We start from the raw sequence: 23,080 nt of genomic DNA, 5'->3' as shown, positions 1-23,080 counted from the left end.
ATATATGTAGTTAAAATGTACAACTGTGGTGATTTGGTACATGTATACACTGCAAAGTGATTGCCACAAGAAGATTAGTTAACACTTCCATTACAAGAGACTTCTCTCTATATTGTCACCGGTCAATTAGGCAAAATTTAAAAAGAATGATAGTACCCAGTGTCTGTGAGGATGAAGTGTTGCTGTTGGTGGGGGTATATATTCCTGAAAAGCATTTGACAATGTCTAAATTTTAAATGTTCTTAGCTATTATCTCAAATTCCACTTTTAGGGCATTTGGCTACAGAAATACTCATCCAGGTGCACAAAGTTATGTGTGCATGACTGTGCACTGAAACATCGATTGTTCTGTGAAAATACTGCATATGATCCAACTGCTACTCAATATACGGTAAGGTGAATAAATTATGGAGTAATTCTACAGTAGAATTCTGTGTATCTGTTAAGCAGACCAGAGTGAGCTATATGCATTTGCATGGAAAGACCTCCAAGATGTGCTGAGTCAAGAAAACAAGCTGAAAAGTAGTATATGTAGAATGATCTCATATCTGTAAACATATAATGTATATACATACATGTATATAATTTGTATATATGTAAGGAATAATAAGTGTTAGTATCAACATAGAAAAAAACACTGTCAGAATAGATACCAACTTGTCCATGGAGGCTATCTCTCTAATGATACACATTTCTATATCGTTTCAAGTTTGCAATCAAGTTACTTCTATAGGCAGGAAAAAACCTGCAAATATTTTTATAAAGAGAATCTCTACTTCTGTCACTGAACTCACTCAACTTCATTGTTTCTGGCATTATAGACTGTACAATGTTATATTCCAGGAAAGGTAGGTTAAAAATCACAGGAGGCATAAGGCTTGAGAGCGTTTTCCCCCTACTTTCATGGTTCCCTATATAGTTAAGAGTATTACGAGGAGGATCAGTAATATCCAAGAAAATTGATATTTATCAGCAAGGACCCATAAAAGAAAAACTGAAGTAAGTTACCTGCTGAATTGTGTTGATGATAGTGAATGAGCTTTGGAATGGACTCAAAACAGTAGTTTTCTGCCAGGTACAATTTGTTCTCAGCATTTGTGTGCACATGGTAATGTTTAACAGTTCCTTTTTTATCACTAGTAAGGAAGAAAGCATGTTAGAATGTTTTTAAGAAACAATTGAAGCTTGATTAAGTAATAGGTAAATAATTATTTTAGGCACATTTGCATATTTTGGAGAGGGGAGTCAGAGACGGTTTCTCAGTCTTGATGTCTGGTGTTTTCCTGAGGTATCCATGACAATCTGTAATTATGGAAGAGGGCTCCTCTCTGAACTCAGTGTATCCTTTGTGGGCACACGGAATTCATGTATAATAAAATCCCACCTTTCTGTACCATTCTTCCCTTAGTAAGTATAACGCTGGCATCTTCCTTTGATGATTGAAAGCCTTGCAGTTTTCAGGATCATTATTCTGAACGTCAATTCTCTTTTAAGATAATAATAGAGATTAAAATGTGGGAGACAAACACCATGAGGCTGTGGATGGGAGGCTCTTTTGGGAGTGGAATATACAGGGTGGCATGGATGGGGCTATCCTTTAATTCCTCATGTGAACTTGTACCTCTTCTACATAAAACATTTTTTTTCTTTTGCTCTACTTTTAGAAAATAGTGGTGAATAGATGCATATTGATTTAAGCTAACGAGGAATGATTGATATGCCTCTCTTAGGTTTTAGAATGTGGCATAGTGCTCAAGAACTGGGCTTTGAGTACAGTTCTATTGCTGACTAGCCACCTCATCCAGTTGTTTTAAGATCAGATGAGATTGTGTATATATCAATTTGCACTATGTTGGCACATAAGAAACTTGATAAATTATTGTTGCTATAATGCCAGCCTTATTAAAATCACAATTATGAAAAGGAGAAAGGGTGCTTTCTTGTGATAGATTGGCTCCTGGTCTCAGCATCAAGTTCACTCCAGCCCATTAAAAAAGGCTCCTGTAGTCATTGATTAGAATTCTTTTCATCTGGTATCTCTTCTGTTTGCTGATTTTTCTACCTGGTCACCTTCAAAAATGAATCTGGTGTCAAGAAGCTGCACTAAGAGGACTTCTGACATCAGGTTTGGCTGAAACACGAGGGCCAGAGGGTCACAGAGCTTTTGCTATTCAGTAAACCAAGTCTTGCCCCACTTCTTACTGGGTTGGCTCTAATCAGCATCCAAGTATGCAACCTACTACGTAAGGGGCACCAGGGACATGGCTTCTGGCGCCAGAAATACCATATGCGTGCTTATGGTACATGCTATTATTTCAAATTGGAGGTAGGGACTCTGTAAAAAAATTCCCCCAGTAAAATAACTTTTTCATCACTTAATTATCTAAAAAATACATTATGCTTCATGGGGCAGGGCACATGGAGAAAACAGCAAGGCCATTCAATCATTTAAGGTCATTCAGTCGAAGCATTAAGAAACGGTTGCACACATAGACATTTCTCCCCCACGTGGTCCTAATCAAAATTGGACCAGACTCTCATTCCAAAACATGGGAGATTTCAGTGTAGACACAGGGCTATCTGGTTGAAGGAACATGATCTTGGCTGGTGAAGGCCTGGCTTCAAGTCGGTCATTCATTAGGTCTGAGGGTGGGTCTGTGTAAGCTCTCTTTGCATCTCAATCCTCTCATATGTAAAACGGTGCAAATAAAAACAGCTTTCCTGTTTGCTTTGCAGGATGCTTAGAAGGAACAAAAAGGCTAACAACCAATGGGAAAGTGGCTTGGAGAACTCTCTAGGGGGATCCTAACGTTGGTGATGACGACCTGCATGAGATGACAGTGGGGGCCTTATATACGTAAGTGTTGGGGTGGGGGTAGTGGGGCAAGTAGGAGTACGTTTTTCCCAACAACAAGAGCAATAATAGGAATTACTATTAGTTTAATAAGTGTTTACTGTGTGCCAGGCACTGTTCTGATCCAATCTGTGCATTAACTCACTTCATCCATAGAACATAATTGTCACTGTGTCCCCTTTTCAAAATGAGGATGCTAAGGCGCAGAAGTTAAGAAACTTGCTTAATGTCACAAAGTTTTGAAATGGCAGAGTCAGGATTTGGACCCAGAGATACCATTTCAAACCAGAACTCTTAACCACACCAACAGGACAGCAGCCTAGAAAGAAGCTAGCCAGGGCAGACAGCTACACTGATTCACCCCTCTGCTCCCACTGGAAAGATTTACTAAAATCCAGACACTGGGGTAGGTTTCTCAGCTCAGCAGGCAGCTGGGGCCAAGAGTGCAGAAGCTCCATTGCTATTTTTTCTCTCTTTCTAGGCTTAGGACAGAATCAAGGAAGAATTAGGCAGGATTCTTTTAACAAGTGTCCACGGAGGTGAGCCATGCCCTGGGCACGCTGCTGCCACCTGGGTTGGGGGCAGGTGAGGAAAGGACCGCACGGAGAACAGACTCTGGAAAGTAGAGGGGAAAAGGCAACTACAAATGGTTGCATTCAATAGAAATACTTTGATCCAAAATTCCAGAGTTTAAAGATGGAGTTTTATCCCAAAATGTGACTTGATGACCAGTATATTCAAAGAACAGATGTAAGAAGATAAAAGAAAGAAATCCACATCATACTTACTCCATAGCCTTACTAAATAGGGACACTGTGTACATTCCCGCCTGGCTGGAATTTCTAACCATAAACGCTCCTTCTTTTCCCTGAAGAGGAAGGAAAGTGTGGAAGGAACAGAAAACATTTTCATTATTCTTGAAAACTATTTTTCCCGGTAGGTGGTAGGAAAGTAGATCTTTTAGATCCACTTTATTCTATTTATTTTTTTATACTGACGTATAGTCAGTTTACAATGTTGTGTCAATTTCCGGTGTACAACATAATAGTTCAGTCATACATATACATACATATATTTTTTTTTCATATTCTTTTTCATTATAGGTTACTACAAGATACTGAATATAGTTCCCTGTGCTATACAGAAGAAATTCTTTTTTAAAAAAAATCTATTTTATTTATAGCAGTTAGTATTTGCACATCTTGAACTATCAATTTAGCCCTCCCCACCCCCCGTCCCCTGGTAAGCATGAGTTGTTTACTGTGTTTGTGCAGATCCGCTTTAAACGTCACTGACAGTGCAGATTATACAACAGTTGGTGCAGAAGGGACCCACGGTTTAGCTTTTTCCCTTCTCCCACTCCGTGTCTTTCTAGAGCTCCCCTGTGTCCTTCAACTCTTCCTCTCCGGTTACTTTTTAACCCTCTCTGATAATTTTCTCTGTTGCGTATTTGTGCAAGTCTAATGTTTTAATCTTTCAGAAATAAAATGTAAAACCACATATCACCATATCATGCCCTTGGAAGGTTTTAGAAAACCAAAGATGCTGAACAAATCCACTGTTCAGGTTCTATGCTCAACTTGTCTTTCAGAACATGCAAATTCTGAGCAGATCTAAATTTAGAAAGAATGGATTATCAACTGTGTATGTGACAGAATGTTGAGTTAGATGGTGGTTGTCACACTCTCTCTGGTACCCCTCAGAGGAAGAACTGATGTATTTTATTAGGTTGAACTACGTCAAGGTGCCGTTTTTGTAGGTCAAAAGAGTTTGCAGTTGATAATTCCATACCAATTAGTAACAAAATCAGATAGATTTATTCCCTATTACATCTGCTGCCCTCTGGTTTAAGTGCCAATGGTTTTCAGGACAGAGTTGAAGTATGAGGTACAGAAGGCCCCCATAAATCAGCTCTCTGTATATCCAGGCTCTGTGTGGTCCCCTCCTACATTGACTCTGGGCTGAGCAATGGGCTTTGCTTTGGCCAATGGGACGTTAGCAAACACGACAAAGGCAGAGACTCCGTAAGTGCTTGTGCCTAGCTGTGGGGCTTGTCCTCTTCAACCACAGCCTTGAAATCACCATTCTGTGAGGAAACCAATGCTGGCCATGTGGAGAAGAAATCTGGCACCCTGGTTGACTACCTCAGCTACTCCCAACCCCCTAGTCAGTCCACCAGCTAAACACAGCCTCGTGAGCATCATAAGTCTTGTTTCAAGCTGCTCAATTTTGAAGTGGCTCATTATAGAGCAGTCAGTAGTGGGAAGAGAGGAAGTGGTTAGACATGAAGTGCCGGGTCACCTGTGGGCGGGACAATGAACACTGTGATGTCTTGGCTATATAATTAGCACTAAGGTTTCCACCAGGAGTGTGTTACCCTCAGGGCCCAACAATAGAAAGACATTCTTAGAGGCTATTTTAAAGACTAGACTACTTACCTTTTGTCTCAGTAACTGCTCAGATTGTGACCTGGAGATGTTACCTGCAAACCAGCTGCAAGAGAAAAGAATTCCATTTTGAGAATTAAGAATTTTTAATTGCATAGCTTGTCACTCCACTTTCTCATCTGTAAAATGAGGCAGTAGTCTAGATCAGGGTTTTCTAAACCTGGCTATTCAAGAGAATCACTTGAGGGCCTGTTCAAAAGTCCAGATTCCAAAGTCTCCAGCACTCAGTTATGATTCTGGGGTGGGGCCTGCACATCTGTATTTTTAAATGGGCTGGCATTTGGGAACCTTTCAGCTCCTTCAAGGTGATCTCTGAGTTCTACGTTTCACCATTTTCAGTGAGAGCCAGAGATTAGAGCAATGCAGAATATTACAAGGGGAAAAGTCCGGATGGCCAAGGATGAAAGTTCCCATCTTCCAAGCCTATAATTTTCTTCTAATAATCTGATAAACATCCCTCATAGCATCTAATTTAAAAACAAATGCTTCTTTTAAAAATATTTTTTATTTGCAGGATTGCAATAGGTAAGCACCTAAGGTTATATTAAGACAGGAGCAGTTGTAATGAACTGAGAAAAAGATGGCATGGAACAGCCAGGTGTAATCTTGAAATATTGCCCTTTTTACTAAGTTAGCAAAGAATATCATGTCTCGCTTCAAATGGGGAGCTCAGCAGGCCACAGATCTGTGACTCCTGTGAGATTGACAATGTCTGCAGTCTTTGGCTTTGGCCAAAGTGTCACACCAGGGAAATGATCAGGGTGTGAAGTGGGATGGGGCATTGGTTTGGGGCTTGGGAGGACCCTCTGGCCAGACAATAACACCCAAGGAGGGAAGAAGCACATGAAGGGGTGAAGGTGTATTAGGTGATGGGCAGTTCAGTGAAGCAGGAAGTGCCTTAGACTAGCCAACTTGGAGGTTTGCATTCTAGACATAACTTCCCAATAAGTAGTTGTGTGTGGCTTTGGACAAGCCACTTAGCCTCTTTGACCATGGAATTCCCCATTGGTAAAACTCAGATGAGGGCTGACCTTGATAAGCTTACAAGTTTCTCCTAACTCTACCCTGATACATATTGTCTAATTACCACTTGAGGTATTAACAGATAGTTTTCTTCCTAATTAACATTTTTAGCTAATCATAGCTAATTAAAAGACCTCAGGATCATCTTCCTATGATCCAAGATATATGCCTATGGGAGGTGGAAGAAAGAAACGATCAGGAATAAAGGGAGAGGGCCTAGAGAGGCCGGGTGAGATTGTGGATAACCTCCTCCTCCCACACATACACACTCACACACACAGATACACCCACACATACACATTTTGCCTGTGTCATAATTTTGCTGAAGCCTAGCTGTTTGTTTTAAAAAAACATTTCAGCATTTCAGTGTCAGAGCAGCAGAGGCCTGGGCCCACTGCTAAGGCCTGATTTTCCCTCTAAACCTCAGTGCCTCGGGCTTTAATAGAGTGAAGGCAATGGACGTAAAGCAGATACTTAAGTAATAATGAGAGAGCAGGAGTCTGGGCACCCCGGATCATACAGCCCTCTAGTCCTGATCTCCCTTTGGCATCTCCTGGACTTTGAAGAAGTCAGATCTTTCCTGATCATGTCCCCAAAGCACGCTTCTCACACACCATTTGAATTTAGAAATGATGGAGATAGAGACTGTCTGTATGGTCAGATCTGGGCTTTCTGAATCAAAGAAAGCCTTCCAATTCATCTAAATGCTAAAGACTAAAATCCATGATTAGAGGGGAGGATATAGCTCAGTGGTAAAATTCATGCTTAGCATGCACGAGGTCTTGGGTTCAATCCCCAGCACCTCCATTAAACAAACAAACAGACAAACTAACTAATTACACCACCCCCCCCAAAAAAAAAACAAAAAAAGAGGAAAGATATTTTAAAAAAATAAAATCCACGATTAGAGGTTTACAACCAATGATTTAAGTCTTTGTCATCTGTTAGAGTACAATTATCTTCAGAGAATTTTTGTGCTGGTCTTTCCCAGTCTTGTGTGTCTTAGTTGGAATGATTTCAGCAGATGCTTTCCTGAGGGTAGATGTTGGAGCAGAAGGTGTGGCTAAAGGGGAGCTAGAAGGTAGTGAACAGGGACATGTACTTTGTGAAAGTTCTCGCTGCACTTGTAGCCAATGAATCAATAACAGTACTCATACAAAAACAGAACTAGAAATACGCATTATCCTAGTGGCCAATGGATTTGGTTGCCATTGGGTAACAGGTGTCTAAGACATGCCATATTACTGTCACTTCTTTTTTATTATTTTATTTTTTATTGAAGTATAATTGGTTTACAATGTTGTATTAGTTTCTGGTGTACAGCATAGTGATTCAGTTATACATATGTATTCCTTTTCATACTCTTTTTCATTATAGGCCATTACAAGATACTGAATGTAATTCCCTATGCTATATCCCACCTCTTCTTAATGCCAAACTTTAAGTCCAGAAGATGATTGTTTGTCCCTGTTTGTGGTAGAATGATAGAATCTCAGGCTTTGGAAAGGACCTTCACAGCACTTAAGACCAACCTGCCTCAGTATCGTTGGGGCGATCGCACATTCTTATTTGCTCAGAGAAGTCCGGTTGATGCCTGATGATGCCTGGTGTAATATTTAATAGTATACTCTCTCTCTCTCTTTCTCAAGTATCCTAATTTGGCTGTTAAATGATAAGGTCACTCTAGGAATGGGAACCTCCCAACAGAAATGCTGTGATATTCAAGTCTCACTTGTGCTCCTTTGTCAAATTACTGTATAACTAACTTCAAAATTGAACTCAAGGGTAATAAGGGCCTTCAAACATCATCCTGGTGAGGGGCCTCCAGGGATGAAATAATCAGCAAAAATATTATAGACTGCATCTATGGAGACAAAGTGAAATGAAGGGAAGCCAGATATGTGATAAATCCCAGGAATATGTGCAGCCAATTTAGATAATCCAGATTGGGGAAAAATATTTTCATTAGTAACAACCGAGTTCTTTGTCACCTGTCCCCCACAATACATGGCCCAGAACTTTACATGAGTTGCTCCATGTAAATGCAGCCTCTTGAGCAAGTCTGAGCCATCTGCTTATAGTCTTTGGGGAAGAATAGCATAGAAACATCTATGTCTCACTGTAGAGGAACACAGAGGGCTTTCAAAACTCACTCATAGTCATCAAGGGTTTCCTCTTCTTCAGATGAACTTGACTCAGGGGATCCCCTGAACAAGAGAGGAAACAACATGAATACAAAAAAAAAAAAAAAAACCACAAGAAACAATCCAGGTATGTTAGTGTTCATGCTAACACCAGTGCATATCATGAGTAATGGATAGGAAAAATCATTGTGACCCACAAGTCATTGATTCAGACCACCTTCAGGGTTCAGAGAATCAAACTACATGGATTTGTTTGTTTTGTATTTACTTTAAAAAGCCAAGTATAGTTGCAAAATTATTGCAAACGTGGTTAGTTTTCCTGCAAATGGAAGAAATCCTGCATATAAAAGAATATTTGAATTGGTTTTACCATGACATCTTTGAGGTGCTGTGATTTACATTTCTCTCCCTTTGGTTACTGCTGGCAAAATCTTCATTGCTATAAAAAAAGAGATACACTTCATACATTTATGTTTATTTATAAATGTTAAATGACAAAAGCAATTTTGTTAGATATGTTTTAGCTTGATTGAACATTTTGACCCATATATGTCACTTGGTTTGAAAATTTAAGCCAATGAGTGTTTTTCACATTTTCATCCTTTCAGGGACTCTAATAAAAAGCAGTAGTTTGACAGTATGTCTAAACAAAAGAGAATTTTAATAATGGCTCATAATAACCCCCAAAATAGAAAACTTGGATTAATAAATCATCTTGAGTGGGGTTGCCCTGATTTTTTTCTATGTATGCAAGCATTCTACCACTTACATATTTTTAAATAAGTTATTTTCCTCTTTGCTGTTGTGACTGCAATGAAAAGTCTTGAAAATACTGAACTTTTAACTCCATGGGGACTCAGCTAGATCTGCAGGATTTTCTTCATCCTCTGCCACCCATCATTTCATCTCTCTCATTTCGGGGGTTAAGCAGAGCGGGAGGAAGTGCCTACTTCTCCAAGTCCAAAGGCTGTTTTATTTGGAATGTAGGACCTATTTCCTGTTTGCTTCCATAGCCCAGGCTCTTTTTCAAAACCACACTTCTCAGCGACAAGCTTCCTGAACAAGGCAGTGCTCCTCTGGCTCCTTCCCCACCTGCCCAAAAGAGCCTTGCTCACTAGCATAGCTTTTCCACTTCAGCTCTTCATAGGAAAACTCTTATTTAAAAATGCTAAGCAATTTCTTTAGCCTTTTTGTGGTTTTTAAGAACACGTGGAGAGTGTCCGTCGATGGTGCATCTCTTAGGTTTATCCTAAGCTCCCTCAGCAGAAGGATGTATTTGAAAGATTCAGTGTTCTAGGATGTGGGGTTATTTGGAGAAAGAGGGGAGGGAAAGGAGAGGGAATAAAATGCTCAAGTATTATTTAGATCATTAGATCAGATAATCTACATGGAAAGTCCATGCTGTTCAGCCCCAGTGGGGCCACTGTGACCCCACCCAGGTTTCTGGCTCAGGCCTGAACATTTTCTGAGAGGACGGTCCTATCTATGCTGAGACTGCAGTGGCCAGCGTTGAGGTAGCTCCAAGGCAGTGGGGTAGCATCTACTCTGTGTGCTGCACAGCCAGACTGAAAGCTGGGGTTTACCTTTTCAGTTTCCTTACTTGCCACCAGTCAGGGCAGTCTTCTCTTGGAATATACTGCATGTTGACGTTTGATGGGGAGTCATACTTTTTCTTTGAGTCGCTGTCATATGGGACAAGAGCAGTACTTGAAGATGGTTCATCCGCTCTGAGAACTGGAACTGCTCGAGGAATCTTCAGCTTTGGAGGACAAGAGAGTTTAGTGTATCAAAGTGAGGCACAGATTCATGTAGTGGTAACTAACAACCAACCAGAGCATATTAGCTCTTAGATGAAAAAGAAAGAGATAAACAACAAGGTCCTACTGTATAGCACAGGGAACTATATTCAATATCTTGTAATAACCTACATTGGAAAAGAATCTGCAAAAGAATATATATATATATATTTATATATATATAAATAAATAAAACTGGATCACTATGCTGTACACCTGAAATTAACACAACATTGTAAATCAACTATACTTCAATTTAAGAAAAGAAAGTAAGGAAAGGAGGGAGGGCGGGACAGAGGAAGAAAGAAAAGAAGCAATACAAAGTATTGACAAAGATACGGAGCAACAGGGACTCTCATACTTCGCTGGTTGGAGCATGAGGTAGTATGACCCCATTGGAAAGTTGTTTGTGGAATCTTCTAAAATTGGATGTGCACATATCCTATGGTCCAGAAAGTCAATATAACACACCCAATAGTGAAACCAAAAGTCATATAAAAGAATGTTCATAGCAGAATTATTTCAATTGGATAAAACCTGGAAACTCCCTAAATGCCCATTAAGAGGATAAAATAATAAACATATTGTGGCTGTAGTAGGTTAAATAATGCCCCCCCCCAAGATGTACAGCAGATATAAGGATGGAAGCAGAGATCAGAGAGGCAAGAAGATGCTACCATTCTGATCCTGAAGATGGAGAAAGGAGCCAGGAACCAGGGAATGTAGGCAGCCTCCAGAAGCTGGAAAAAGTCAGCCCCTAATGCCTCCTGAAGGAACACAGCTGTGTAGACTCATTTTAGACTCTGACTTTAGAACCATGAGAGAATAAATTTGTGTTGCTTTAAGCCATTGAATTTGTGGTAATTTGTTGCAGTATCGATAAGAAACTAATACAGTGTTGTATTCACACAGTGGAATTCTATATAACAATGAGAATAAACTACACCCACATACTAAAATATGGGTGAATCTCCTAAGGAAACAGACAACAAAAACTATATACTTTATAATTCCATTTATATAAAGGTCAAAGTCAGGCAAATAATCTATGATGCTATAGGTCAGGCTAGTGATTACCCTTGGTGGGATGTAGTGACCGAAAGAGAAGATTAGAACCCCTGGGATTCTGTGATGTTCTGCTTCTTAATCTGAGTGTGGATTAAACAGATGTGTTCAGTTTGTGAAAATCCATCAAGTTGAACACTTAGGACTTGCATACTTTTCTAAGTGCATGTTATATACCTCATTGAAAATTCACATAAAATATATCATCTGAATTTAATTTTTTTCACATTGTACTTTACTTTTTCTCAGGGATTGACATACTAGAGATTTTAGTTCTGCAGGGCCCTGCTATTTATGAGCTGTGAGATCCTTCTTCCCAAACATAAATGCAGTAGAAAATTTCCTGAACAGAAATCTGAACAGAATGACTATAGAGCAAATTTTCATTTTCCTCAGCTCAGCCAAGTAAATCCTCTAATGAATGCTCTGGTGAAAACAGAACAGAAGGAAACATGCTTTTCACAATATCCTCTCTGATCCCTGATCCCTTAAGGAAGCTTGTAATCAAAAACAGACTTAGGAACCCTTGGCCATGGATTTGCCTGACCAATCATTTTCAATGCATTTCCCAACTAATTCCTTGTCAGAGACTAGATGCAGTGGTTTGGTGCTCCTAAATTATCCTTTGCTCTTAGCTTTGTTTAAATTAACTAAACTTTATTGGAGTATAATTGACATACCATAAAATTCATCCATTGTAAGTGTAGAATTCAGTGACTTTTAGTAAATTTATCAAGTTGAGCGATCATCCTCACAACCCAGTCTTAGCATGTTTCCATCTCTCCTATAAGATCTGTCTTGCCCATTTGTAATCAGTCCCCACTCCCATCCTGGCCCCAGGTAACCACTAATCAACCTTTGAATCTATAGATTTGCTTATTCTGGACATTGCTCTTAGGTGTTTACAGGGCCATAATTTCCAAGCTTCAGAACTGGAGTATGCATCCCAACCAAAAGAGCAATGTCCCTGATAACAAAATAAAACCCCCAAGGCTTAATAATTGTACCAGTCTCCTAGGGCTGCCATAATACCTGACTACACATTTGGTGGATTAAAACAACAGAAATTTATTCTCTCACAGCTCTGGAGGCCAAAAGTCCAAAATCAAGGTTTCATTTAAAGGCGCTAGGGGAGAATCTTTGCTTGCCTCTTCTGGCTTCTGGTGGTTCTAGGCGTTCTTGGCTTGTGAGAGCATCATTCCAATCTCTGCCTAGGTCTTTAAATGGCCTTCTTCTCTGTGTATCTCTCTGTGTTGTCTCCTCCTCTTCTAAGGGCATCAAGCATGGAAATTTATGATCTATCTTAATCCAATATGATCTCATCTTGATCCTTAACTAATTACATCTGCAAAGACCCTGTTTCCGAATAAGGTCACATTCTCAGGTTTGGGAGGGAGACATGAATTTTGGGATATGCAATTCAACCTACTACAATAATGAATTTCTTTTTGTCCTTTATGTTGGTTTACAAAAATTATATGGTTTTACTCAGTTAGAAAGAGAGAAGTAAGCATGTGTGAATGCATATAGCTGAAAATAAGTATCTAAGACACCAAAGAGCTGATGGGTGGATGGAGATGCTCCCTTATTTTCAGGTGAGCTTCCAGAAAACCACCAGGAGGCCATTTTATGTGTCTCCTGGCCTTTGAGGAGGCTGACACCTGCCTGGGAAGCTTAAAAGCAGGAGGTTATGGCATTGAACCCAAGAGAGCTGAGCACAAGGAGAGCCTATACTGCGAAAACGAGCCACAGACAGTTTTACTAAGCAGAGAAACCAAGGTTTTATCTGCTTTCCTGTAGACCAACTCCACCCTTGGGAGAGGGTTGGCTGGGAGCCATTTTGAAAGGAACTCTGCCCAAGATGAGTGAATGGACCCAGCAGAAAGTTTGAGGACTAGAAACCCAAGAGCTAATGGTCAAGACATTTGCTCTGTCATAAAACTACATTTGGATCCACACCCCAGTGGGAAACCCACGGAAGTCTCTGAATTATAGTCTGCTGTGCCCGCTGGAGTCCCATTCCTTCACCAGGATACTTACATGAGGCAGACTTAGCTATGCTGGTGGTAGCGGGGGGATGCCAGCTGATAACAGCCGCATGTTGTATGTGATGCCATCTTAAGGACTTTTCACACACACACCCATTTTTTTGTGTTTACAGATTAGAAAAAGGCCCAGTTATTGAATGCAAAAATAGAAAATGGTACAATGGTTCTATGTTTGAATTCATTATTTGATATTGCTATTGCTATTGGTGATAACTCACACTTTCTCTCTCTTTGCTGAGCGTTCTGAACGAAGCCCATATTTTCTAGTCTTGAATTTGACAACTCTTGGCTTATTTAACGTATCTGGACTATGAAAAAAAAATGGAAATGTTGACCTACCACTCTATCTGGGAAGATGGGAGCTCTGTGTTTTTCTTGTTTGGTAGCAATGTGCAGATCCGCATCTGAAAAGTAAGACCAAGTAATGTCAGAAGAAACTTTAAATAAAACAAAGCAAAACACCCAATGTTATGAATCAAAAGCACGAACCAGATTGTGTGAGCAAGACTCCAGATTACATGAATTTTGACACATCTGGAGTGATTCTGTTGTTTCCTGTATAACACCCAACTCAAACACCACTCTTCACCATTCATTATCAGTATCCTCCCAAAAGGATAAAAAATTCAAGTTCCTCTAAGTTCTATACACTGTTAATTTATATTACACTTCCACTTTGTATTTGAGAAGCAGATATCTAATCTCATGGGGTAGCATCTATGACCCTAGGATTTAGAATCCATGTCTGATTCTTTTTTTATTGGCTCATACAAGATGCTTATAAATAGCTGATTTATAAGTGAACAAACTTATCCCATATTTTTTTCCTGTTCTTATGATAATGTCAGGTTTTTCTTTCTACTCACATGTGTAGATAATCAGGCTGTGATTGTGGAGCCATCATATGCCTTATAAGTGGGGTCGCCATATAGTTCATTGACCAAGCTGGAACATTTGTGACGGTGATAGGTTGGCTTTTAATAATTATGCCAGGTCACCAGCTGCAGAATGAGACTGTCCCAAACAAACTGGGGTGTATGGTCAACTTACTTATGGGCCATGTAGTCTGGAAAGGAGATGGTCCATGACATATTGGAGACAAAAGGAAGCAAAGACACTCAACTGTTTCCTTCCTAGTAGATGTGCCTGTGGGCTGCCTGTAGCTCAGCAGAGGAGGAGGCCAAGGGAGTAAATTACACTTAGGCAGATAGACAGTATCACAACTGTCTAGTCTACCACCCATCACCTCTGTGGCAGTCTGTCATTTTTTTCAGAGGCTACCAAAGAGCCTGTGGCACCCAGGACACATGGCAAGTGCCATCCAGACAGAGTCCAGGAAGATAATCCCAAGGCAGTGCCCTCTCTGGCCTTTTTCCTTCTCTTTCTTAGGATGTTGGGGAAAGGTCAGAGCTCGAATCTGGCCTGTGAAGTAATAATGCCAACTCTAGACAGAATGACTGGGGTAAATGATTAAAGCTGTAAGGAGACATGACTTCCTGGCCAGTAGAGGGAAGATCCATGCACAGTAAATTCTGTGTAGTTCATTCAGTAAGTACAATTCATGAGCATAAAGGGTAGCGTGATCTCATTAAGATGAATAAATACTCGTGTTGTCTAATCGAGATGGAAAACACAATGAATGTTGAGTCACTGATTTTGTGGTCAAATTACCAGTAGCAACATTAACACCATCGTCGGGTGTCAATACTCTTATGGGGTGAATTTGAATAATATTTCATGTCCCTGTGTGTTTTACAACTCGTGAAGTGTTACCCTGCAGCTGATCTCGTTCAGTTCTTTAAAATCATTGTAATCCAAGCGTATTTTGTTTAGGCTGATAAAACTGTCATCAAAATAAGTTCTCCTTTTTATTCATCGACAACTTCATGTTGCGAAACAATGATAAACTTCTAAAATATCTGACTGCTTCATGTAAGAGTCCTGGTGATGGAAAGGGACTCCATAGGACACAAGCAAAAAACAGCATAATTCTTTCCCTCCATGAGCCCTTCAGAGCCACTCGGTGGGCTGTCTTCTCTGTCCCTGGATAAGTCTCAGGCAAATTTCCCAAGGAATACAACTTGGGATAGAATCTGGTTGCACGTAAAGCAAACCCTTCGCTACCTTTTCTGACGTTATTAAGAAGCCAACAAACTTACAGAATGGCAAACCACTTTAAATATATCTTTGAAAACTTGGCCATCCATCATTTTGGTATATATGGTGATTGCAAGTGTTACTTAAATTATATCACTTGACATATTTTTTTTTAAATGATGGGTTTTTTTTTTTAGTTCATGGTTTTGCTTTCTGACCTGTGATGATATGTCCACCACATTCTACCCATTCAGAGTTTATCTTAAATCAGGAAGAATTATGAGAAGAAATAAACAGCTCCTTGCTTGATTTATGATTTCAATGTAAAAAATATTTCCCATGACATGAATGAATGGCAGAGGTTAATATTATGATTATTGTAAGGACCATGACTCAGTTGACCCTGGAATTAGATTTCATTTGCCAGATAGCATGTTCGAGGCTGGATTTTTCATGATGCCAACCAATCTGGCCCATCATGTTTTCCTGAACTGGCTGCTTTGGCATTTGGCAGGTTGGCCTAAAAGGGCATTGTCCACCCAGGGTCCAGCCCATCAGAGGTGTGACATTACATGCTTCCCAGAGGGTACATCCTGGGGCCGCTTTGCAACTCTGCTGGCAGCACAGGAACTTCCCGTCCACGAAGAACCCACTGTGGTACTTGATCAGCAGATGGGGGTTGCCCCTTATCTCTGGGGAGCAGGCAGGAAGAAAGCACGATGTGAGCAAACATTGGCCCAAGAGAAGAAACACATTCCATCAACGCTGTTATCATAAAATAATGAAAATCTCATTTTGCCAGCAACCAGGGTAAAAGCAAATGTTTCCCAAAGGATATGTTTTTCACTCAGAAGTTACAAAGCCAAAAAGGAAAGTCTAACCATGTTTATTGTGAGAACAGCACAATAAGTTATATCAATCTGAAAAAAAAAACTACTAGAAAATACATATACAAGTTAGCTTGGTTTTAGAATTTTACAGTAGGACTAGAGGACTAGATCTTAGCAAGAAGAAAAAAAGGTTCTAATAAACATACACTCCCCCTGCCTTTTTTGGGAAATATTTCAAATGTACAGAAAAGTTGCAAGAATAGTGCAATGAATTTCCATGTACCCTTCACCCAGATTTACTGATTTTTAATTGTTTGCCATATTTGTTTTATTACTTTCTCTGTACATGCATATTATTATTTAAAATTTTTACTATTATTATATTTCACTTAACCATTTGAGAGTAAGTTGTGGATATCATGACCTAAATAATGTCACTCATAAATCTTTCAGCATGTAACTTCTGTTAACAGGGACGTTTTCTTATATAACCATGATACAATGAGCCAATTCAAGAAATTTAACACTGATACCATACTACTACTTAATATATATTCCGTATTAAAATTTTTTCACTTGTTCTAATAATACCCTTTATAATCATTCACTGTTTCTGATCGAGGATCCAATCTAGAATCACATATGGCATTTAGTTATCTGGCTTTCCTTGATCTAGAACAGTTCCTTGTCCCTTCTTTGTCTTTCATGACTTTTGACCTGTTTACACTAAGGAATGAATGGTTTCTAGAGCTACTTTTCTAGGCATATGTGTATATTTTTATAGGATAATGTTTTATTTTTTTCAGCTCTCTTACTTTATTATTTAGGGGGGAAGTAATTAGGCTTATTTAATTTATTATTTTTTTAATGGAGGTACAGGGATTGAACCCAGGGCTTTATGCATGCTAAGCATGCTCTACCACTGAGCTATGCCCTCCCCCCTCCCTAGGCACATGTGTATACTTTTTAGAAACCATGGTAATAGGACAATGTTGAATCCAAATAAGTGAAATTCTAATATTGAAGTGTAATACTGTGTCTACAACAAATTAGCCTCTCTCGAAATCCAACAGAGAAACCGACAAGGTCTTCGTAGAGAATAGTTCAAGAAGAGTCTCTTGGAGGGGAGGGCTGACTCTATGTGTGGCTTAAACTCTTTACTTCTACTTCTTGATTGTCTATTCATCTTGAGGACTCCTTGTTTTGTTCTCCTCCCCCTTTACAACCCTGACTCAAGGAAGTGTTTTGAGTCACTGGGAGGAAATGAGATAATATATGTAAAACATCCAGCACAGTGTTTGGCTCCGCGTAGGTGATCAGTGAACAGGGGGCTTTCATGATACCATTCCCTTAGTTTTAAATCAACTCAGCTTGGCTGAAAATGCTGGCATAAAAAACTTTACTAAATATTAATGGGAATGAAAGGGAAATTATTACAGAAGTCAGAAGAAGCAAAAGGAGTTAAGTTTACAAAACACTGCTTTCTGACCTTGGTCCTAAGTGGTCATTGCAATTCCTTGGACACAGGACTTGCCTTCCTGCTCTCTAAGCTCCTGGTCTCCACGTACCAGGATTCCAGTTATTTCCTACTACGTGGGTTTAGTTTCCTGGGTAACTAATTCTTTTCCAGCCAAGTGCAAAAGTCCACCTTGCAACACTCCCACCATCTGTTAATATGTGTATAGCACTTTAGATACTTTCTCTCACTTATGCCGTCTCATTTAACCTTGTCAATAACCTTGGGGTAGCTATTATTGTTATGACTAACAGACTTAGGTAAACTCAGGTGCAGAGATCGTGTAACTTGCTCAAGCTCAGAAATCTAGTCAAAAGCATATTTGAGACTCAGCCCCAAGCTTTTGTTGCTATATTCCAATGCACAGATGCCAGCTTCTCTGACAAACCCCCTTCAATTTTAATTTTTGGAAAGAAGGGTACACTTTATTCACATCTGGGCAGCTGAACTCGGAGCCATGGTGGCTGATACTCCTTGAGTCCCCTCGGAATCTGCCCATACCTGGTGTAGGTTACCACCTGGAAAATTCAATGTCTCCAATGTTCACCTCGGTTTATAATGCCTGAGCCAAATAATAGACACAAAAACACGGGGACCAGAGGAGGGTCATTCTAGCAGAGTAAAACTTCATAGGCAAGGAGATTTGAATGAGGGAACCTTTTTGTTTTCCTGTAGCAGGTTGGTTGGCCAGTCTGACAGCTTATCTCACCCACCTCTCTCTTGCTATCTGGCAGCATAGAGGCTGGAAAAGTCAGATGCTGTCTTCCAGCTTCATTTACACATAGAAATGGCCATGAGATGCAGTTCTGGCCAATGAGACACCAATAAAAGTTTGCAGAGGGGCTTCTGGGAAAACTCAAAGTCTTCCTGGGTGCCTCTAAGGGTGGCAGAGCAGAAATCTAGGAGGAGCCAGGGTCCCTACCGACTTCATTGAGCTTCTGCACTAGTCCTGGGCTTCCTTCCTACTGGACTTGTAAGAGAAACAAACATGTATTTGTTTCAGCAACTGTTTGGTATCTTTTCACCGGCGTCCTGAAGCATTACTAACTGATATAAATGGCTTCCTGTGATTACGGCAGCCCTAGCGATCGGGTGTCTCTGCAGTTTATGAGGGGCTAAGAGACTCACTTCTGCTTCTCTCTCTGCTCTCCTTTTATCTTCCATATACCTCCACATGAGCTTCCCAAACCTGCCTACCATATATCATTCCAGAAAGATCCACAAAGAACCTTAGTGCATGACAAATAGCTGCACACAAGAAGTGTCTCCATAGCAACTGCCCCTGGCAAATCCCCTCAAAGGAGGCTGAATGGGAAGCAGCATCTTAGAGCTCCTCCTGGAGGCCCCACTATAACACAGTGGCACATGTTTGTGTGTTGGACACTAGTACATTTATGAATCACTCATCTGTGGCTCGTGACTGCTCTAGGAAAAAGAGAAATGTGATCTCCCATTTTACAGGTCAGGAAACTGAGACCCAGAGATGTTATAGTTTTATTAGATGACACAGCAAAGCAGGACTTGAACGCAGTTTTGTCTGACTCTAAGAAGGATGCCCATCTCACTTCAACAAGCTGGTGGCAGGTAAAGTGAGGCTATTCTCCTCCTTGCACTACTTGACTGTCCTACAGAATAGGTTGCTAAACCCTTTCATACAAAGGGAAAATTACACCCCATGTGCAAAAAAGGATGTATTTGCATCAAAATAGAGTAGGTGGTTGTCTAAGTGTGTAATTTGAGGTGTAGTGAGAAAGAGCCTGAGTCTAAAACTTAAATAAAATAAAATAACATCTTCCCCCATCAGGGAGCTTAATATCTGAAATTCCACCAGTAGAGTCACTCATTTGAGTTAACTATTGTCCTCACACCACTACCCACCTTTACAGTAAAAATATCATAGGGAGAAACATCATAATGCTAAATTGCTAATTCTCTCTTTTACCAAAAGTTGCTACCATAGCAGCCTAGGAATCACTGAATGAGTTTCATTAAATCCCCAGTTTTGCCTAGCATTTATACTGTACTATTTAAAATTTTGAGTTTGGGTAATTGAATTATGTATTCTCCATAATTGGGTACATGACATTGGCCATGTCTCTTTAACTTCACTTATCTGAAAAATGGATAATAGTATTACCCCTTGCCATAGAGCTGTCCAAAGGATTAGCTAAGAAAATGTTTTACCACTGCTTGACACAGGAGCTGGCAAATGATAAGTGCTTAGTAAGTATTAGATATAATTTTCTGTAAATACCCAAACTACAGTAGCTACAGGATCTGACATAGCCCCATGAAGACCTAGACTTTGCTCTGATAAAGGCGAGCACAGTGGGTGGAGAGCAGGTGGCCTGGCTTCCTCCTAGCTACTGGGAAGGCACAATAGCCGGCTCTATGCAGGGCAGGGAAGGGAATCTGATCCCCAGGCTTCCTCTAAGTAACAATGAGAATGCAAAACGAGGATGAGCACAGCACATTCTCTGAGGCTGGTAGGAAAATCAACAGATTCTCTTTTGGCATTAGGCCCTTTTATTGCCATATCTTTCCTCCACCAAGCCTCAAAAGAGCTCAGTCAATGACTCCCTTTATGACTTTTTTAAAAAATTACCTTTCTGTAATGCTTTCAACCACTGACTTCGGCTCTCTTCATTTGATGCATACACATAGAGAAGCCCATCTTTATAGACAATCTGGAAAGGAAAAGATTTGGTGCATTTAGGTGTAATCGCGTTATAGTTCACTCTGGTGCAACTACAAATTTTCTGTTATCCAAAAGAAATATTGCGTTTCCTTATATAATATGCATTAGCCCTGGAATTAGATTTTTTTTAATCTAGTTATTTTTATCCTCCACCCCTCAGTTTATTTTCTCCCAGACACCTCTGCACTTTGGAAAATCACAGCAACAATGCATCTGACAGCAGTAAACATTGAGGTCTCAGCAGGAACGCCCTGGACCATGGAGAATTACAAAAGTATAAAATATTAGACATTACAGTTGTCTTGGTGTTCTGGTCCATCCACCTTCCCAGTTCATGACTCTGTAGCCCACTGGAAAATGTTTATCTGCTCTATTCTTGAAAATATCTTCAGAAATGGAATGTCCTTTACTTTTGCTCTGCCATCCTTGCCAATTTCCATTCATTCTGATCACTATATAGCTCATACTTATATTGAGTAAAACATGTTTCCCTGTTACTTCAGTCCCTTGGGTCATGTCCCACCCCAGGGATCCCCAGCATAAATCATTTTCTATTCCTTAAGACACTTGGTGAAATGTTTGAACATTACAAAGTCTTCCCCAGATCCTTCTCAAGTTTATTCAGCTTTTGTGGGTAAACAGTACAGACTATTTATTAAATACCTACTAGTATTGGGGCTCTATCCTAGATAATTTAAAATTTTAATTCTATTTCAACTCTACAAAAATATATGACTATGCCCACTTTGCAAACGAAGAAACAAACCCAGAGAGAGATTGAGAATGTTGCCTGTGGTTACAGAAATATAAGCAATGGGGCTAGGAGCTCCAAAGCCTGTGTTCTTTGGAGTATTCCATGCCTCTGTGATACAGATTTGAAGCATCTTCCATGAGCACATACTCCCCTTTTTTCTTCCAACTGAGTAGTGTTTTTTCTTTTAAGTGAGAAGTATGGATTGTTTACCAACTAGATAATTTTTTTTAATTGAAGTATACTCAATTATTGAGTATACAAGTATACTCAAGTATACAATTATACTCAATTTAATTGAAGTATACAGTATGTCAATTTCTGGTGTACAGCATGTTTCACTGACTAGATTTTATTTTATTTCATTTTTGTCCATTGTTCCCTCATAGTAGCAGAGGGTAGCCTGACCATTGGAAGGACAGTTCTTCTGTCTTTAGATCAGAAATGTAAGTATTCGTGATATAATAAAAGTAGGGCATGTGTTAGCGCAAGCCACTTCCCAGGGGTACTGCAGGCACATTCTCCATAGTATGCCATTGTTTGAAGTACTTTAGGGTAAAATTCAAACTCTTTAGTGTGCGGTGCAAAGGTGTTCACGATGTGGTCCCGCCCACCTCTCCTGGCTCATCCTTCACTCTTTCACTGGACTGCTTACTTCTAAGCACTACCTGGATCTCTCCAAACACGCCATTCTGTTTCACCTACCAGTGCCTTAACATTTGCTGTTTCTTTGGTTTTGCTGCCTTTTCTGTTTTTGCTGGGCTCACCCCTACTTGTCCTTCCTAACCTGAGTGTCACCTCCAACAGGAAATCTCCCTGACCTCCTGGAGTGAGAAGTGAAGCTCTTGCCTTCTGGGTCACCATGGCTACTCTGCCACCTTCATCTTAACACCCACCCTCACTGCATTATAATGATCTGTAAATGCCTTGGGGACTGGGATGGCATTTTATTCCTTACAGTGTGCTCAGTAACCTGTGGCAGATTGGAAATGCTCTGCGGTGTTTGATGAAAGAGATCTTCAGACCCCAAGGCAAGTCAGGCCACTGAGACTTACCCACTCATCTTTCTTTCTCTCCCTCTAGGGAAAGCAGAATGGTGGATAGAATTTTAGCAAATGGCCCAACTCCCATCTGGGGATGCTCCAAACTCAGAGACTGGTTGAGAATGTTGTCTGTGGTTACACAAATATAAGCACTTGCCATTGTCTTAATAATTTTGTAACATCTTTATTTATCGCCAAAATACTGAGTTCATAATAGAAAATATCAAAAGAAGAGCCATCCATCTAATGAACTGTTGTCCCGCCACTTACCTGAAATGGGTACTGTCTCTCCACAGGGGTCTGCTCCTCAAGACTTACTTTCTCCACACATCTGATTTTCTTTATCTCAATTGATCCTTTTCTGCTGCCTCTTTTCTGAATTAAAAAATATATATATATAAGATGCCTCACATGATATACAGTGGTGCATAAGGAAAAGCATAACATTAAAGTTGTGCTTAGGAAGGAGATTGGAAGATGGGATGGGCATGTGAGACTCACTCCAATTATTCCATACTAGTCAAAATCCAGTGATGACCGAATATGTTTTTGAAGTGTGGACACAAACTTAAACTCCTCCAAAAGCAAATCTTTAAGCAGCACAGTAATTTTATTTGATAATCTTGAAACCCATTTTAAATCACCTGCCATCGATTAATCTATTCAGGAAAATTAACGTTTAACTCCACAAAGCATCTTCATTTAATTTCAATTTTATGACAGTATTTCAGTATTTCTACTGTGATAGAATTCTGATCTGTATAGAAG

The 23,080-nt window shown here is 39.9% G+C and overlaps 2 protein-coding genes across 5 annotated transcripts in view; one reads left to right on the top strand and one right to left on the bottom strand.

Annotated features, from left to right (window-relative positions):
* Positions 1-23,080, top strand: part of PIR (pirin) — a 145,751-nt gene that overhangs the window by 13,032 nt on the left and 109,639 nt on the right. Inside the window, exons 2-3 of the mRNA XM_074359538.1 lie at positions 272-391; positions 2,737-2,857. The gene's annotated coding sequence lies outside the window, so the exon portion shown is untranslated. The remainder of the gene's footprint in view (positions 1-271; positions 392-2,736; positions 2,858-23,080) is intronic.
* The window catches only part of BMX (BMX non-receptor tyrosine kinase), a 49,201-nt gene that overhangs the window by 17,463 nt on the left and 8,658 nt on the right, over positions 1-23,080 (bottom strand). For 3 of the 4 annotated variants that reach the window (XM_045505060.2, XM_045505061.2, XM_010968000.3), the window contains 10 exons: positions 22,583-22,687; positions 20,426-20,507; positions 16,047-16,166; positions 13,717-13,781; positions 10,052-10,227; positions 8,839-8,907; positions 8,478-8,531; positions 5,293-5,347; positions 3,643-3,722; positions 1,009-1,136 (listed from right to left, as the gene is read on the bottom strand). In XM_045505060.2, coding sequence (XP_045361016.1) covers positions 1,009-1,136; positions 3,643-3,722; positions 5,293-5,347; positions 8,478-8,531; positions 8,839-8,907; positions 10,052-10,227; positions 13,717-13,781; positions 16,047-16,166; positions 20,426-20,507; positions 22,583-22,687 — 934 coding nt within the window. The remainder of the gene's footprint in view (positions 1-1,008; positions 1,137-3,642; positions 3,723-5,292; positions 5,348-8,477; positions 8,532-8,838; positions 8,908-10,051; positions 10,228-13,716; positions 13,782-16,046; positions 16,167-20,425; positions 20,508-22,582; positions 22,688-23,080) is intronic. The other variant, XM_045505062.2, reaches the window with a different exon arrangement.

This window comes from Camelus bactrianus, chromosome X (assembly GCF_048773025.1).
Source record: "Camelus bactrianus isolate YW-2024 breed Bactrian camel chromosome X, ASM4877302v1, whole genome shotgun sequence".
NCBI classification, from domain to species: domain Eukaryota; kingdom Metazoa; phylum Chordata; class Mammalia; order Artiodactyla; family Camelidae; genus Camelus; species Camelus bactrianus.
Note: the sequence above shows the minus strand (reverse complement) of the source record. Positions and strands in the feature narration are given on the sequence as shown.